Genomic DNA, 16622 nt, shown 5'->3' with positions numbered 1-16622 from the left:
AAAGAAACCAGAAACACTACTGACAGAATGCACGCACCCCTATGTTCATCACATGTCATGTACAACAGCCAAGACCTGGGAGCAGCCACGGGCCATCGTGGTCAGTGTGTAAAGGAGTGTGGCACAGCCCACCACGGAACACTACTCGGCTAAAAAAGAAGGAACCGCCTTAGGCATGGCATGGAGGGACCTGGGGAGTGTCATGCTAAGTAAAATGAGTCAGTCAGAGCAGCACACGAACCACATGATCTCCCGTGTGTGGGAACCTGATGAACAAAATGAACACTGTAGGAGCAGACTCACAGAGACGGACGGACCGCTGTCAGCGGGGAGGGGAGCTGGCGGGCTGGGTGAATAAGAGAAGGGATTACAGACACCGCACAGACACAGACACCGGTGACGTGGTTCCGAGGGCGGCTCTGGGCTTGGGGGTGGCGAGGGCCAGCTCCTTGCCTTAAGCGGGGCCCACTGCGCTGGCACTGAGCCGAGACGCGTGGAGCTGTGCAGGGCCGCCGGAGGAGGAGCGGGCCCCGCGGGCGGCCTGGCAGCTGTCCTACCTGGGCTGGCTTCTGGCTGCACGGAGCTCAGAGGAAGGGGGGGCGAAGATTCGGGGGCGTCTGCAGCCGGGTGTTCGGCCACCGGACAGATGATGAACCACCTCTTCCCCGTGTGCAGGACTGCGGGCGGGACAAGGGCAGCTGTGAGAGCGAGCACGTTCTCCGGGCCCTAGCCGCGGGCCCACTGCCATGGGCGCCCGGGGATCGTCTCACCACTGAGGGCCTGCAGCCACGCACGGCTCCTCCTGGCAGCCCGGGGCCCCAACAAGCACTCCCAACGCCGGCGTATTCCCAGGACACCCAAGGGACGGTCACTGAAGGGGCGCGGCCAGCAGGAGGCCAGCAGGCAGCGGGAATCTATGCCACCCTCTCAACACCTGGCCCAGACAGGGAGGACATGGGGCGAGGTCACTGCACGGTCCAACAACCCCCGACACGCTCAGTGGGGCCCGAGTCACACGCGGCAGGAGGAAGAAGGGACCACGAGTTGTGGGCCCAGGAGGCACGTACCGTTCTGCTGATACACCGGGGCGTTGGCTCGGGACTGGCCATTCTCCTGAGGGAGGTGAAGGCGGCGGTCAGTCACCGCAGACTGAGCACGCGGCCTCGGCGCGGGCACCTCCATGTGCTAAAGGGCGCACCTCCCCACGCTGCCCCACAGGCTCTCCGGCAGGAGGGCGGGTGGCTGCTGCCTGCAGGGCCCGGAGTTGGGGGCCAGGCCCCGCCCTCCAGGGCAGCCCAGCTCACCTCCCCCGCACCCAGGCTGCCGGTGCTGAGGGGCGGCGGGCTCGCCCCCGGGTCGGAGCCCCGGTCCGCGTCCGTGTCCTCACTGAGCATGTCCTCCGCCTTGTCCATGACATCCTTCATCTGCTCGATGAACGTCTCCCGCTCGGCCTGGAGGATGAAGTCGTGCTCCACCTGCAACGGCACACGCAGCCCTGCCGTGGGGGCTCCCGGGCACACGCAGCCCTGCCGTGGGGGCTCCCGGGCACACGCAGCCCTGCCGTGGGGGCTCCCGGGCGCACACAGCCCTGCCGTGGGGGCTCCCGGGCACACAGCCCTGCCGTGGGGGCTCCCGGGCGCACACAGCCCTGCCGTGGAGGCTCCCGGGCACACACAGCCCAGCCGTGGGGGCTCCCGGGCGCACACAGCCCTGCCGTGGGGGCTCCCGGGCGCACACAGCCCTGCCGTGGGGGCTCCCGGGCACACACAGCCCTGCCGTGGGGCTCCCGGGCACACAGCCCTGCCGTGGGGGCTCCCGGGCACACAGCCCTGCCGTGGGGGCTCCCGGGCACACGCAGCCCTGCCGTGGAGGTCCATGGGGCACACGCAGCCCTGCCGTGGGGGCTCCCGGGCACACAGCCCTGCCGTGGGGGCTCCCGGGCACACAGCCCTGCCGTGGGGGCTCCCGGGCACACAGCCCTGCCGTGGGGGCTCCCGGGCACACGCAGCCCTGCCGTGGGGGCTCCCGGGCACACGCAGCCCTGCCGTGGGGGCTCCCGGGCACACGCAGCCCTGCCGTGGGGGCTCCCGGGCACACGCAGCCCTGCCGTGGGGGCTCCCGGGCACACAGCCCTGCCGTGGGGGGCTCCCGGGCACACGCAGCCTTGCCGTGGGGGCTCCCGGGCACACGCAGCCCTGCCGTGGGGGCTCCTGGGCACACAGCCCTGCCGTGGGGGCTCCCGGGCACACGCAGCCCTGCCGTGGGGACTCCCGGGCACACGCAGCCCTGCCGTGGGGGTCCATGGGGCACACGCAGCCCTGCCGTGGGGGCTCCCGGGCACACGCAGCCCTGCCGTGGGGGCTCATGGGGCACACGCAGCCCTGCCGTGGGGGTCCATGGGGCACACGCAGCCCTGCCGTGGGGGCTCCCGGGCACACAGCCCTGCCGTGGGGGCTCCCGGGCACACAGCCCTGCCGTGGGGGCTCCCGGGCACACAGCCCTGCCGTGGGGGCTCCCGGGCACACGCAGCCCTGCCGTGGGGGCTCCCGGGCACACGCAGCCCTGCCGTGGGGGCTCCCGGGCACACAGCCCTGCCGTGGGGGCTCCCGGGCACACAGCCCTGCCGTGGGGGCTCCCGGGCACACGCAGCCCTGCCGTGGGGCTCCCAGGCACACGCAGCTCTGCCGTGGGGACTCCCGGGCACACGCAGCCCTGCCGTGGGGGCTCATGGGGCACACAGCCCTGCCGTGGGGGCTCATGGGGCACACAGCCCTGCCGTGGGGGCTCCCGGGCACACGCAGCCCTGCCGTGGGGGTTCATGGGGCACACAGCCCTGCCGTGGGGGCTCCCGGGCACACGCAGCCCTGCCGTGGGGGCTCCCGGGCACACGCAGCCCTGCCGTGGGGGTCCATGGGGCACACGCAGCCCAGCCGTGGGGGCTCCCGGGCACAGCTGCCCGTGGGCCTGCAGATCTCCACCAAGTGACCTGCTTGCTTCTGCACTAAACCCGGGGGCAGAAGCGGCAGCGGTCTGGCCTCAGCTCAGGGCTGCACGGTTCAGCAAGAGAAGCCAAGGCCTGAGCAGCAGCCCGCGGGGACCCAGACCCAGCAGCCACTGCTGAAGCAGCAGGACAAGGAAGGCTGGCAACAAGGGGGCTGGCAGCCAAGTGCCCAAAGGGCCTGGAGGAGGCAGCCTGGCCAACCCAGAGGCAGGGCAGCCGACACAATCACCTGGCAGACACCACGTACCATGTAAGTGGCGATCTCGTCGGGTGCGTCCCCATCCAGGTCGAACTTGAACGTTACCATCTTGTGGTTGTGTGTCTCCAGCTGGCACTCCACCATCTTGTCGCCTGTGTTGCACACCTGCAGGTCCAGGACAGTGAGACCAGGTGTTGCACACCTGCTGGCCCAGGGCGGGGGGGGCAGGCATTGCACACCCATGGGCCCGGGCCGGGGGGCCAGGTGTTGCACACCCATGGGCCCGGGGCGGGGGGCCAGGTGTTGCACACCCATGGGCCCGGGGCGGGGGGCCAGGTGTTGCACACCCATGGGCCCGGGCCGGGGGGCCAGGTGTTGCACACCCATGGGCCCGGGGCAGGGGGCCAGGTGTTGCACACCCATAGGCCCGGGCCGGGGGGCCAGGTGTTGCACACCCGCGGGCCCAGGGGTGGGGGGGCAGGTGTTGCACACCCGCGGGCCGGGGCGTGGGGGCCAGGTGTTGCACACCTGCAGACCAGGTGGGAGCTCCCGCCACCCTCCCCGCTGCCTCCTCACATTCAGGATGGTCAGCCGGGGCCGGCTGAGCCTCTCCGGGCGGGAGCGCGTGCGTGTGGACCTGCGGTGGTGTTTCCGGGCCGGCCTGCCTTCCAGCCTCCCTGCTCCGAAGGTGCCGTCCCCGCTGTCACTCAGCTCCCTCCCAGAAGGGGCGTCAGACCCTCCGTAGCTGCCGGAAAACCAGGGTTACTCACCCCCGAAAACGACGGCACACCGGCTCACGCAGGAAGCTCAGCTAGACCACCGGAGGGCTGCAGGCAGCCGAGCCCCATGTGCACCGCTGCATGGGGCCCTCTGCCGGCCTGGGCAGCACCATGGTGGCGAGGGACACGGGGCTTTCTGACCCAGGACCTTGTCCTCTAGGCCTCCTGTCCTATCAAGCAAGCCTCCTCGTGGTAAACACAAAATTCACAAACAATCCTCTCCGGTGCCTCAGTTTCCCTATCTGTGCTAAAGCAACAGAAACATGCCCACCACGTGGTTTGCTGCAAGTTTGAGGAGAACTTGCAGAGCAGTGAGGTTGGTGCTGACCTACCGAGAGGGTGGGACATAGGGTTACTTCCTGTAACCAGTTCCCTCCAAAACGCCACACGCCCATGCCTGGGAGCCAAGGGGGGCGGGGTGTGGGCCCTGCCCTCCCAGTCTCCTCCCCACCAGCACCTGGAAACCCTCGCACACAGACCAGCCAGGACCAGGACACAGCCCGGGCCATCGGACAGCCAAACTCCAGCACGAGCTGGCCAGGACCCGGAGGCTCCCGGGGCCCAGCACTCAGGGAGGCCCCACTGATGTCAAGCCCTGCCACGTGAGGGGCCGGGCAGGCGGGTCCCCGTGACATGGCCGCGGGCCAGCTGGCCGTACCTCTCACAGCTCTGCAGGCCAGGCTGCGCGTCCTCGGAGGCCTGCTCCTGAAATAAACACGAGGAGGAAGGGTCACAGCTCCCGCAGTCCGGCCCCGCCCCGCCCTCCTGTCCAAAGCGAGCAGACAACAGAGGGCAGTGAGTGAGGGTTTCACCTTGTTGGAGCCAGGCTGACCCCTAGAAGCCTTCCCAAGCACACTAATCCCCTCTGGCCATCCCCACAAGGAAGCACACCGCCCACGGGGCTTGTAAAGAACCCACACCTTCCACCTGGAATGCATCTGAGGAAACTGACGTCTGGGGACAGCAGAGGCCGGTGAGCAGGCACCGTGTGTCCCAACGCGCACATCCCGCCTCCCCACGTCTAGGGCTGAGACCGGCCCAGGGCAGGCATCAAGGGGCCGTGCGGGAGGCCCGGCCCACACACCTCGGGAGCCAAGTCCACGGTCAGCTGGACGGCCGAGCTGAGGCCGGAGAGCCCTGGCCCGCTGGTCAGGGGCAGGTTGGCGGGGGGCAGCGCAGTGGCCTGCACAGGCAAGCTCGGAGTCGCAGCCATGGGCGCGGGGGCCTGCGAGCTGGGGAGCTGCGGCAGGCGCTCGGGGGCGGTGGGGGGCAGCCCTTCCGGCACGGGCGGGGCGAGGGCGGCGGCAGGAGTGGGCCCCGTGGGGGCCGGGGCGGTGACATCCACAGCGTGCGGAGGCGGGTGGCCAAGCAGGACCTGTGAGCACAGGAGGCGCACAAGTTGGAGTGCCACTGCCGTCCGGGCCCGGCAGCCGGCCACGGCAGCGCCTCCCTGTCCGGGCGGGTGAGCAGGCGAGGGGTCTGAGGCACCCCCTCTAAGGCACTCCCTCCTGCCCAGCGAGCCCTGGCCTCTGAGAACATTGTACACAGACTTGGAAGAAACAAAAGGAGGCGCTCTGAGTCCCCACTTGTGTAAACTCTAACCTAGAATCACGCGTCCCTTTTGCACGTCTAGTGAGGGCTTGCACCGAACGCTGCCCTGCTTCCTGCCTCCGAGGGAGAAGCCCTGGACCTTGGCCTTCCGTGGGGTGACCTGGACGCTGGGCCTGACTCCCCACTGTCCTCTCTAAGAGCTCTCAGTGTAAAAATAGCGTGGTCAGAAATGAATGGACCCCCCTGGACCTGCTAGCCTGAGACCGCTCGGCCACAGGGGAGGTGGGGCAGCCCTCGGTAAAACCAAGCAAACACAGGCCTGAGCCTCCCCACCGGCTCTGGCTTTCCTCACATGCCTTGACCCGTGAGTGGACGCTGCTCAGAGCCACGAGCAGCCCAGGGCCTGCATAGCCAGGTGCCGGCTGCTGACGTGCTTAAACAAGCGCCATCCTGTGTCCAGAGAAGCCACCTTCCTTCTCCAAGTGCCAGCCCCGCTGGGACTCAGACCGCGAGAAGCATGCCCAGGAGTCTGCGACTCAGGACGGCTCTCAGCCGGACCGGAGCAGTGCCGTGAGCTGATCAAAAGGAGGCACCCACCCCCCTGAGCAGGCAGGAGCCCAAGTTTTAAAAGGAAAGCACGGTGCCCATGGCTCAGGCTATGAGGTTTAGGGCCAGGTGGGAAGGCACCAGGAGGGAGGGCACCAAGTGAGAGTGCCCAGGCAAGAGGCCTCACCCCACTCCTCTCCTCAGAGTGGGGACCAAGCCCTGACTCCAAAACACAGGGTAGGCAGGGAGCAGAGCCACTCGGAGGCTCACCCAGCCTGCCGGTGCATCTGCACCTCTTCGCTGTCTGTGTGCACCAGCCAGGTCCCCTCCTGACCCAGGACGTCATCCCCGTCTGCCATGCCCACCCTGGCGCCGGCAGCCACACGCTCCCGGCCACTGCCTGGACCCCAACTGTCAGACCCCCGAACCTGGTGCCCCGTCTCCCCACTGACATGGGGTCATTAACCTACCTCGTTTTGACAGGTGACAAGATGGACAGTGTAAGCCTCCCAGCGCCCTCAGAGGGGTTGCCAGGCCCCACTAGGTGAGGGCAGGTGCTGGGCACAGCGAGGCTAGGACCCTACAAGCAGCTACTGCCCCTGCTGTGGAACCTTGGGCTCGGACAGGTGCTGGGAGTGGGAGGAGGCAGCAGACCCAGGGTGGAGCCAAGCCTGTGAGCAGCGCTGCCTGCTGGCCTGCTCCGCCAGGCCCGCCCTCCAGCCATGGGCCAAGAAGAGCAGAGCTTCAGGCCCTTGCAGCTTGGGCACCACAGGGTCTCCCAGTGCGGGCAGCAGGCCCTCCTGGCAGGTTACCTGGCTCCCCCCCTGGGGGACAGCGGCCGGCTCAGGAAGGTGGGTGACGCTCGGCAGGTGGGGCTGCGGCAGCACGAGGGGTGCTGGCTGCAGAGGGGCGGCCTGCACCGCCTGCGCCGTGTGGAGAGGAGAAGGCGGGACGTCACCGGGCACCATCTGCGGGAAGGCAGCCTGGTACACGGGCTGGGCCGGGAGCTGGGCCACGGCCGGGTGGACGGCCGGGTGGATGGACAGCGTGGCCACGCCCTGGGAGGCCACGGCCAGCAGAGGGATGGCAGTGGCGGTGGCCGCCACATTTGGCACAATGGTCTGGCACGGCACGGCCAGGGGTGCCCCGGCGGTGTGGGGAAGCTTGGCCGTTGGCAGAGGCAGGGCTGGGGACGCGGGCAGGGAGCCGGCGGCGCTGAGCGGGAGGCTGGGCAGGATGACGGCGGGAGAGAAGTACTGCGAGGGGGGCGGCCCCGCGGGCCCAGCGGCCGCCGGCAGGTCAGGGAGCGCCGAGGGGAGGCTGTCCACGGTGGCCAGCGGAGCGGCGGGTGGGATGATGGGAGGTGGGGGCATCTGAAAGAGAGGGAGCGTGTCGGCCCTGGGGCATGGCCCTCGGGAGGCTCAGCCCGGGCCAGCGCCCGAGACACTGCTGTGCAGCTGCCGCCCAGGGAACCCACAGAAAACCCAGTTCAGTGGAGCCAGGTGCATCCTCCAGGGAAGCAAGGACAGGGGGTGGGGTGGCCTGAGGAGCCCCCTATGGCCCGCTGCGGAGGGGCCGCGGTGCTGAGGGTGCCAGGCATATCCCAGAGTGCCCGGTCGGCTGTGCCACCAGGACTGGGGAGGTCAGGTGTCCCCACCGCGGGAGCGCCCAAACCTTCTGGTCCGAAGCACCCTGCATCTGGCCCAGGGTCTGCACTTCACACTCAGCGCTTCTCGGCCAGCGCTCTCCAGAGTAGGGCCACCCCCGGCCTGCATGGGGCCGTCCCCGGTGTGCATGGGGCCGCCCCTGGCGTGCATGGGGCCGCCCCCGGCGTGCATGGGGCCACCCCTGGCGTGCATGGGACTGCCGCCTGGCGTGCATGGGGCTGCCCCCGGCGTGCATGGGACTGCCGCCTGGTGTGCATGGGGCTGCCCCCGGCGTGCATGGGGCCCAACCCCCTGGTGTGCATGGGACTGCTGCCCCCGGTGTGCATGGGGCCGCCCCCCTGGCGTGCATGGGGCCACCGCCTGGCGTGCATGGGGCCGCCCCCTGTCATGCATGGGACTGCCGCCTGGCGTGCATGGGGCCGCCCCCCTCCCCGGCGTGCATGGGGCTGCCCCCCGTCGTGCATGGGACTGCCGCCTGGCGCGCATGGGGCCACCCCCGGCATGCATAGGGCTGCCGAACACGCAGGGCCTGATTGTGTGTCAGCGGCGCCGACCTCTCCCTTAGGTCGTCAGATAAGGAAACAGCAGCAGCCAACACAACCACCGTCTGCTGTGACTGATCCGAACTCAACCTGCTTTGGCAGACTGGCAAACAATACATTTCCGAGTGCTGCCGAGGTTTAAGAACCAGTCTGTGTGCCATGAGGTGAAAGGGCTGGCAGCTGCTGTCCCGAAGAGAAAGCTGTTCTGGTGGTGGCACACGCGTGGCCCACGCACACGCACGTCACACGCACACGGGCCCGGGCAGCTCGAGGGCAGGGACGAGATGCAGGCCGACCTCTGTGCATTTGAAAATCAACTCATGCAGTGGCCACCACCAGGCGAGGGGCGGCTAACTGGACAGAAGGGAAACCAACGGCCACCGGAGGAGGACGAGGGCTGCCCTGACAGCTGACGGGCCAGAGCCTGTGCTGTGGGGGAGCTCGGGACACGCCTGCTTCTCCATGAAGCGGCACGTCCATTGCAGCTTGGTGCCCACATGAGGCAGAGCAACCCAAGACCATCACTGGTGTGAGCCTGGGCAATGGCACCTCACCAAGGACCACAGTCATGCCCCGCCCCGCCCAGGGTCAGCAGGAGGGCGGCCGGAGAGGGCGGTACCTGCGGGGGGACGTGAGTGAGTGGCTGCAGAGGCACCGGTGGCATCTGGACGGGCGTCGACTGGGCCGGAGCCACCTGGGAGGTCGAAGCCAGGTACGGCGGCAGGTGAGCGGGCACAGGCTGCAGAGGGCGCATGGGCTGTGGGGCCAGGACCTGCGGGGCCAGGACCTGTGGCAGGGGTGCTGGCTGGGCCAGGGGAGGCTGGAGGGAGAGGGGCATCTTTTACACAAGTGCTCGGACATGACAGATAATCAGTGAGTGTGCACACACACATGCACACACATGCATATCCCCACACATACTTACACACCCAGCAGGGGCCCAGGAAAGGCAGATTTGGACGAACTGCTGAGAGTGCATGGGCCCCTCCCAGTGCTATGGGACTTGAATTCCACAAACACAAGAGACACCCTACATCCCCTCCCCAACTCCCATGAACACCCTGGGCCCAGGACAGCCAAGGCTGATTGTTGGAGGAGACTGAGGCACCAACGGTAGCCATAGGAGGGGCTGCCCACACTCACCTGGAGGCCCGCGGGCATGGGCTGGCCTGGGCAGGTCAGCACAGGGGCAAAGCTCACGGCTGGCTCCGGGAAGTGCTGCGGTGGGAGCGGAGCGCGGGTGGAGGGTGGCATGGAGCCCGCCGGCAGGCCAGGCTACAGAGAGCACGGGCACACTATAACTTAACCCGCCCCGCCACGAGCTTGACAGATGCAGGACCACCCTCACTCCCCATGCCCATCACCTGTGAGGAATGGTTTGCCTTGGAACATGACTCACAGAACAAGGTGTGGCGGCCTTAAGGCAAAAATGGTCACAACTCCTAACCAAGGAATGTTCTAGAACATTAGCGCCACAGAATATGACGCAATCGTGAGAAAAGACCATTATAAGGACTTCGGAGAATTGTGGAGAAACGCCTGTTGTGACAACAGTGCGGAAAGGTAAAATGCATTTGCTTCCTGACTGTAACACACACATGCGTATACACGCACACAACACAGAAACATGAAGGCAGACAGCAGGCCTGCAATCCGGGCCTCTGCAGAGTGAGGTCTCCAGCACAGAGGGGATGGGAGCCAGAGCCCGAGCACGGCCGTAGGGGGCCAGTCAAAACCGCTGCTAACGTGTTCATTTGTGGGTGCGACACTGGGAGCAGGTTGTTTTCAGAAGGCTTGACCCGGCAGGTACAGGCTGAAATGTGTATGGGCAAAATATCTTCTTGTTTGGGATTTACTTCAAAACAGCGGGGTAGTGAGAAGCAAGAGGCTGTCTGCACTCCGCGTGCGGGGACAGTTCTCACTGGGGCTTCTGGTGAGTCACAGGACAGTCATCTGTCACCTGTGGCCTGCTCTCGGCGTGTCCGCCTCCCGCAGTGAATGTGCGACAGCAGCACGGGCGGACACACCTGCTGTGCACTCACCGGGGCCGGGCCGGTCACACAGGCTCAGGAGGCCCCGACCCCTCCACCCTGCTCTCATTCACCACCATCGCCCTCCCCAGGAGACCACGGACACGGGGACCCCCTCCCACCCTCCGTCCAAGCTGTTTCTGCATAAACAGGCAGGACATGGGAGAATACACTCTGGTCACACCCAGCTCGGCCTTCCCCTCTGCAGGCAGGAGCTGGACAGGTAGGGGCTGCCTGGCCGGGCGGCCTGGAGCCAGAGGCCTGACCCTGCACCTGGAGAAGTGGCCCAGCTCCCGCCGGGCAAGCCCAAAGCAACCAAAAACGTGTCTCAGGACTCAGGCACCTCCCACGAGGTGTCATAGCCGTTTTCTCCGTGTCTCCCGGCAGGTCTCCAGCCTGCAGCCTGCACCTCCCACACAGACGGACCTCCTGCGGAGCTGAACACGCCGCACAGGGAGGCCCATGCCCGGCTCCAGGGGCGTGCAGGGCTCCTGGGGAAGGGCCAAGCTGACTCACCGTGGCGGGCTGCGGGTAGGCCCCCAGCGAGGGCAGGCTGTGCGGCAGGACGAGCCCCTCGCTCATGCTCACGCTCACGCTCACACTCACGGGGGCGCTGCACACGCTCTGGGCGGTGAGTGGGGCGGTGTCTGCCAGCGAGCCCAGCACCACGCTCTGCTGGCTGCTCTGGGAGTCCGAGTACACGGTGGAGCCCTGGCCGCTGTCGAGCGTGCTGTCCGCTGGGGAGGACAAAAGCACAGCTCAGAGTGGGTCCCCAAACGGCACCCCCATGACACTCCACGCAGGCCGGGAAGGCCGATGTGGGCTCACACACGCGCACTCACTCAGCTGTACGCTTTCTTCTGGGAGACAGGCTTTGCTTCCAGGGCGTGTAAGTAATGAATGTGCATCATTTACATAACCAATGGCAGAGCCGTAAGGCGCTACCTGCACCCAGGAACGGCCCTGGCAGCCCACCCACACAGCCTGACGCCTTGGGGGGCTGCCTGAGGCCACGCCCAGTCCTCACGGCCAGGCAGCGGCTCCCGCCTGGTGTAGACGGGCCTCAGACAGTGCCGGCCGGCCTGGAAGCGAGCCCTCGTCCAGCCCTGCAAGGGCGCGGGGTCTCAAGAGGCCGGAGTGTCCACGTCAGAAGACTCCGTTCGGCTGTCACCTGTGTCTTATGGTGAGGAGGCTGCAAGACCCTGACCATCTTCACCTCCAGTGAAGCAGCAGATCTGGGTCCAAACCCGGCCCCAGAGGCACAGGCCGGCTCTAACTTGGTTGGCAAACGGGGCTGACAAGGCACTCACCCCACAGGGGCTGTGAGAGGGCCCCTGGAGGCTCTGCAGCCTTTCTTGCAGTCAGCCCCACATGGCCCGGACATGGCCCGGACATGGCCAGTGGGCGGGGCTGCCATAGCTGGGGGCGGGGCTTGTGAAGGGAGCAGACAGGGCCCACATGGCCCATGGGCTCTTCCGGCCAAAGGTTCAACAACTATTGAGATGGCACTCCAGGCTTGCTTCCAGGTTCCAAAAGCTACACAGACGTTACCATTTGTCACTGATGCACCCCAAGCGGCTTCCTCAGCTGGACACTGTTCAAATGGGTGAAATCATTTAAACAAAGTTAAGGGGCAGCTTTTCAATTCTGTATAAAACAGTTTCTCCCCAGGACTGACTAGGGCTTGTTTTAACCAGGAAGACGTGAGAGAGTTGAGGTGGGAGTGTGCAAAAGCAGCCGGACAAGAGGCTCTGGTTTCTGAGGTGACAGGCAGTTATTCCACTCATACAGAGAGACAGACAGACAGGCGAGGAGACAGACATAAAGGGAATTCACAAGAGAGACACGGAGGAAGACAGACGGGAGAGCCGCACGGAGGACGTGAAGAGACCGACAAGCCGCAGGTAGAGCAGCTCTGACCTCCCGGGGCGAGAGCATGTGCTTCCAGTGTTGCCTAGGACGCGGATGTGCTGCCCAGGCCCGACTGTCAGCTGTCCGTCCGTGGGCACCGCGGCCAGGGGCACGCCTGTGCATGGGCGCCCGCTCTGACCGAGTGAGGCTCTGAGTGTGCAGGGTGCCGGGTGTGAGGCGTGCGCCTGGGCGTGTAACGGCATGTGCGGACTCTCTGCGCTGCCGGCGTCAGTGGCCCAGGGAGGCGCTCCCTGGCTCCAGTGCATCCTCCTCGGATGTGACAAGACAAGCTCTCCGTTCCCGTCCTAGACCCTGGCCAGCTGGCGGTTACATCTGTAGTGTGTGTGCTTTTTCCTCCAAAATTTATGCACGCCAATTGACTTTTTGGGTTATAAGAAAATGGAGTACGATGCTATAGCAGTTTAGTCTCCAAAACGAACTTGAGGAGGTTTGAAAGGAAGCAACCAGTAAACAGTCCCTGCGTTTAGCTCAGCCTTCTCTGAGAACCATCCGTGTGTGTAAGGGAAGGTGTGCCTACCAAGTCCATCACACAGGCTGTTCCACCTTCCCACTCCAAACCTAACTGCAGCCCACGGCGCTGCCCGCCCTCCGAGCTCCTCTGGCCCGACAGGAAGGCTGCTCCGCCTCGGCCGCAGCGGCGGCGTGGGCACGAGGGCAAGGCAGGCAGAAGCTGCTCTGGTCCAAAGGTCTGAGGTGGAGCCAGGCACGAACGGACCCACCCCCACCGGAACACGTCGTCTCAAGGTTCGCCACTAGAAGGCAGGCCACCTGGGCACAGACACTCCTAAGGACAAAGGTCACACAGCACGGCCACTCCCCTTCAGCCCGGCGGCCCTCGGATCCCTGTCCGAGCAGACGTCACCCGGTGCTGAGCCCTGGGCCCCATGCTGCCGGCCCGTGCCCTCCAGGGTGAGGAGTCGCCGGAGCCGATATACCCCGGGCTGGCCCGGAGGCTCTGGAGACCTGCACGCCTGTGCCCACCTGGCCAGGCGAGCTGGCAGAGAGCTCTGTGCGGCACCAGGGAAGAGCCAGGGGTGCCACCCCACACCCACAGGGGAGCCAGGGGACGGGGGGAGCAGCACTCACAGGCCAGGGAGGTGGCGCTGGCAGGCAGCGCGGGGGGCAGGAGGTGCTGGTCCGCCTCGGGCTCCTCGGGCTCCGGCGGCACCGCCTGTGTGTGGTAGGTCACCTGGACCTGCAGGGGCGCGGGCGGAGCCCTGACCGTGTCGGGGCTGCCCGGGTCCTGCCGCTCCTGTGGCTGCAGCACCGGCCAGATCCTCTCCCGCCGCCACTGGATCAACGCCACGCGGTCGCGGATGGACTTGGCCACGATCTTCACGTCGCTCTCGTGGAAGAACCCAGACTCGATCTGCAAAGGGACCCCTGCCGTTACTGGGACCATTCCCCCGCCCCCTCCCGCACAGCCCACTGCCCAGCCTGTCCTCCACCTGCACTGCCCCGTCATGGGGCCTCCGCACAAAGCCCCTCCTCAGGCCCCACTCCCATCCTTCAGGGACGCTCTCAGCATCCCATGAGGAATGGCCTCCATGCCGACTACACCACAGGGGGTGCGACCCTCGGGATCTCACTGACATGAGCCGGAGGGAAGGAAGCAACCTATTGTCTGAGCCCTGAGGCTGCCTGGTCCCCCCGCCCCCCCCCCCCCCGGTCCTCCCCTTGCCGCAGGTGGCCCGAGCAGGACGGGTGCTGGCCGATGCCTGTGCCGGGGCAGCGGCGAGGCCCCGAGGCCAGCGCTGTCCCTGGCATTCCCCCAGCGGCACGGCTCTGCAGCAGGAGACCAGGGCGGAGGGCACCATGCCTGGCGGCACTCGGGGCCCGGCACACCCCACAAGGTGTTGGGGAGCACTTGTAAAGGAGCCGAGGCTCCCAGGAAACACCCCGCTCTCTCCGAGATCCGTGGTCAGACCACACACGAGGGAAGCCGGCTCCTGCCGTCACGTGGGATCCCATGCGGAACAGAGACCAGAGGAGGAGCCTGCGGCGCCGTTTCCAGGCCCAGAGACACGCAGGCAGACGGCCACAGCGTGTGGCAGGGACAGCCCACGCCACGCCATCACGGAGCCCACAGGCACACAGGGCTCTGGAGACAGCCCGGCCGCCGGGCGGCTGCACTGGGCTCTGACCGCCGGGAGCTGTCCGAGGCCACTTGGGCGCATACTGGCAACCCTCTGGACGCCCCCATCCAGGAGATGGATGAACCATGACCCCAGCGTGCCCCCCAGGCTCAGCGGTGAGAGCAGGGGTCGCACACCCCGCCCAGGGCACAGCCGCCTGACGGGAGGCCCCGAGAGGCTGCTGGCTCTGCTGCCACTTCTATTTCTGCCGTGACCCACTTTCCCGCTGCAGCCCAGGCCCCGCCCACCACGCAGTCTCCAGGCTCGCTTGTTCCCAGCCTCGTAGGTCACCGCGAAAGCCCGTTACCCAGGTGAGGCAGAAGGAGGCTGGCATATAACCTTGAGAACCCCCTGTGCTGGGCTCCCGCCCCCTCACCGGGGCCACCGAGGGGAACCTCCAGATCAGAGACCCGCTTTCTCTCACCCCTGCATCGTCTTTCTGACTCACGCCCCCTCCCCATGTCCCTGCCTGAGGACCTGCTGGGAGGGAACAGGTGAATTTAGAGGGAGCAGAGCTGTCCTCCCTGCTCCTCCCACCCTGAGGGGCCACGTCACAGCCACAGCAGGTGCTGGAATCTCTCCCCTCCCCCAGTGCTCACTGACCTCAGCCCAGTGCTCCTCACTGACCTCACCCCCAGTGCTCACTGACCTCAGCCCAGTGCTCCTCACTGATCTCACCCCCAGTGCTCACTGACCTCAGCCCAGTGCTCCTCACTGACCTCACCCCCAGTGCTCACTGACCTCACCCCCGGTGCTTTCTGACCTCACTCCTGGTGCTCCTCACTGAACTCAGCCCAGTGCTCCTCACTGATCTCACCCCCAGTGCTCACTGACCTCACCCCAGGTGCTTTCTGACCTCACTCCTGGTGCTCCTCACTGAACTCAGCCCAGTGCTCACTGACCTCACTCCTGATGCTCACCAACCTCAGCCCTGGTGCTCTCTGACCTCGCTCCAGTGCTCCTCACTGACCTCAGGACAGTACTCCTCACTGACCTCACCCCCGGTGCTCAATGACCTCACCCCCGGTGCTCACCGACTTCATCCCCAGTGCTCACCGACCTCAGCCCCAGTGGTACTCACTGACCTCACCCCTGGTGCTCACTGACCTCACCCCTGGTGCTCACTGACCTCACCCCCGGTGATGCTCACCGACCTCACCCCCGGTGCTCACCGACCTCACCCCCGGTGCTCACCGACCTCACCCCCGGTGCTCACCGACCTCACCCCCGGTGCTCTCTGACCTCACCCCCGGTGCTCACCGACCTCACCCCCGGTGCTCTCTGACCTCACCCCCGGTGCTCACTGACCTCACCCCCGGTGCTCACCGACCTCACCCCCGGTGCTCACTGACCTCAGCCCCAGTGGTGCTCACTGACCTCAGCCCCAGTGGTGCTCACTGACCTCAGCCCCAGTGGTGCTCACTGACCTCACCCCCAGTGGTGCTCACTGACCTCACCCCCAGTGGTGCTCACTGACCTCACCCACAGTGGTGCTCACTGACCTCACCCCCGGTGCTCACTGACCTCACCCCCGGTGCTCCCCGACCTCACCCCCGGTGCTCCCCGACCTCAACCCCGGTGCTCACTGACCTTCACCCCCAGTGGTGCTCACTGACCTCACCCCCAGTGGTGCTCACTGACCTCAGCCCAGTGCTCCTCACTGACCTCACCCCCAGTGGTGCTCACTGACCTCACTCCCGGTGCTCACTGACCTCACCCCCGGTGCTCCCCGACCTCAACCCCGGTGCTCACTGACCTCACCCCCGGTGCTCACTGACCTCGCCCCCGGTGCTCTCTGACCTCGCCCCCAGTGCTCAGTGGCCTCACCCCCAGTGCTCAGTGACCTCACCCCCGGTGCTCACCGACCTCACCCCCGGTGCTCACTGACCTCACCCCCGGTGCTCACCGACCTCACCCCCGGTGCTCACCGACCTCGGCCCTAGAACGAGGCAGCTCCCCAGTGGGGGTCACCCTGTGCTCTTGCTGAGTTTCCTTGTTAGTGCCTTCCATCTACAACTGGCCGTCTCACCCTCTGACGGGGCTGCAGGGTGCTGGTAGAGAGGTTCCCCGGGGCCCTCCCATGCTGCCTGCCCCTCCGCCTACAGCCCTCCTCTCAGGGCTCTGGACCGCGCTGCTCTCTCGGGGATCTGCCCGGAGACGTGTTCCTCCGCCTCGGGAGAAGTCTGAGTGAAGGCTGCGGGCGGTGAGCTCCTCAGCGCCTGGCGGCGGCCCAGCCGCAG

The 16622-nt window shown here is 66.6% G+C and overlaps 1 protein-coding gene across 10 annotated transcripts in view; it reads right to left on the bottom strand.

The window, feature by feature from the left end:
- Positions 1-16622, bottom strand: part of WNK2 (WNK lysine deficient protein kinase 2) — a 111322-nt gene that overhangs the window by 48195 nt on the left and 46505 nt on the right. For all 10 annotated transcript variants that reach the window (XR_014796330.1, XR_014796331.1, XM_084898999.1 and 7 more), the window contains exons 8-19: positions 13334-13616; positions 10832-11052; positions 9429-9560; positions 8905-9105; positions 6889-7449; positions 5064-5354; positions 4638-4684; positions 3777-3945; positions 3249-3365; positions 1305-1475; positions 1068-1113; positions 558-677 (exon numbers count right to left, since the gene is read on the bottom strand). Coding sequence is in view for 8 of the 10 variants with exons in the window: in XM_084898999.1 (XP_084755125.1) it covers positions 558-677; positions 1068-1113; positions 1305-1475; positions 3249-3365; positions 3777-3945; positions 4638-4684; positions 5064-5354; positions 6889-7449; positions 8905-9105; positions 9429-9560; positions 10832-11052; positions 13334-13616 (2359 nt within the window). In the remaining 2 variants the exon portion in view is untranslated. The remainder of the gene's footprint in view (positions 1-557; positions 678-1067; positions 1114-1304; positions 1476-3248; positions 3366-3776; positions 3946-4637; positions 4685-5063; positions 5355-6888; positions 7450-8904; positions 9106-9428; positions 9561-10831; positions 11053-13333; positions 13617-16622) is intronic.

The sequence above is a fragment of the Pipistrellus hanaki genome, assembly GCF_964339955.1.
Source record: "Pipistrellus hanaki genome assembly, chromosome: 11".
Classification (NCBI taxonomy): Eukaryota; Metazoa; Chordata; class Mammalia; order Chiroptera; family Vespertilionidae; genus Pipistrellus; species Pipistrellus hanaki.
The sequence above is the reverse complement of the archived record's forward strand: the minus strand, read 5'-3'. Positions and strand labels throughout refer to the sequence as shown.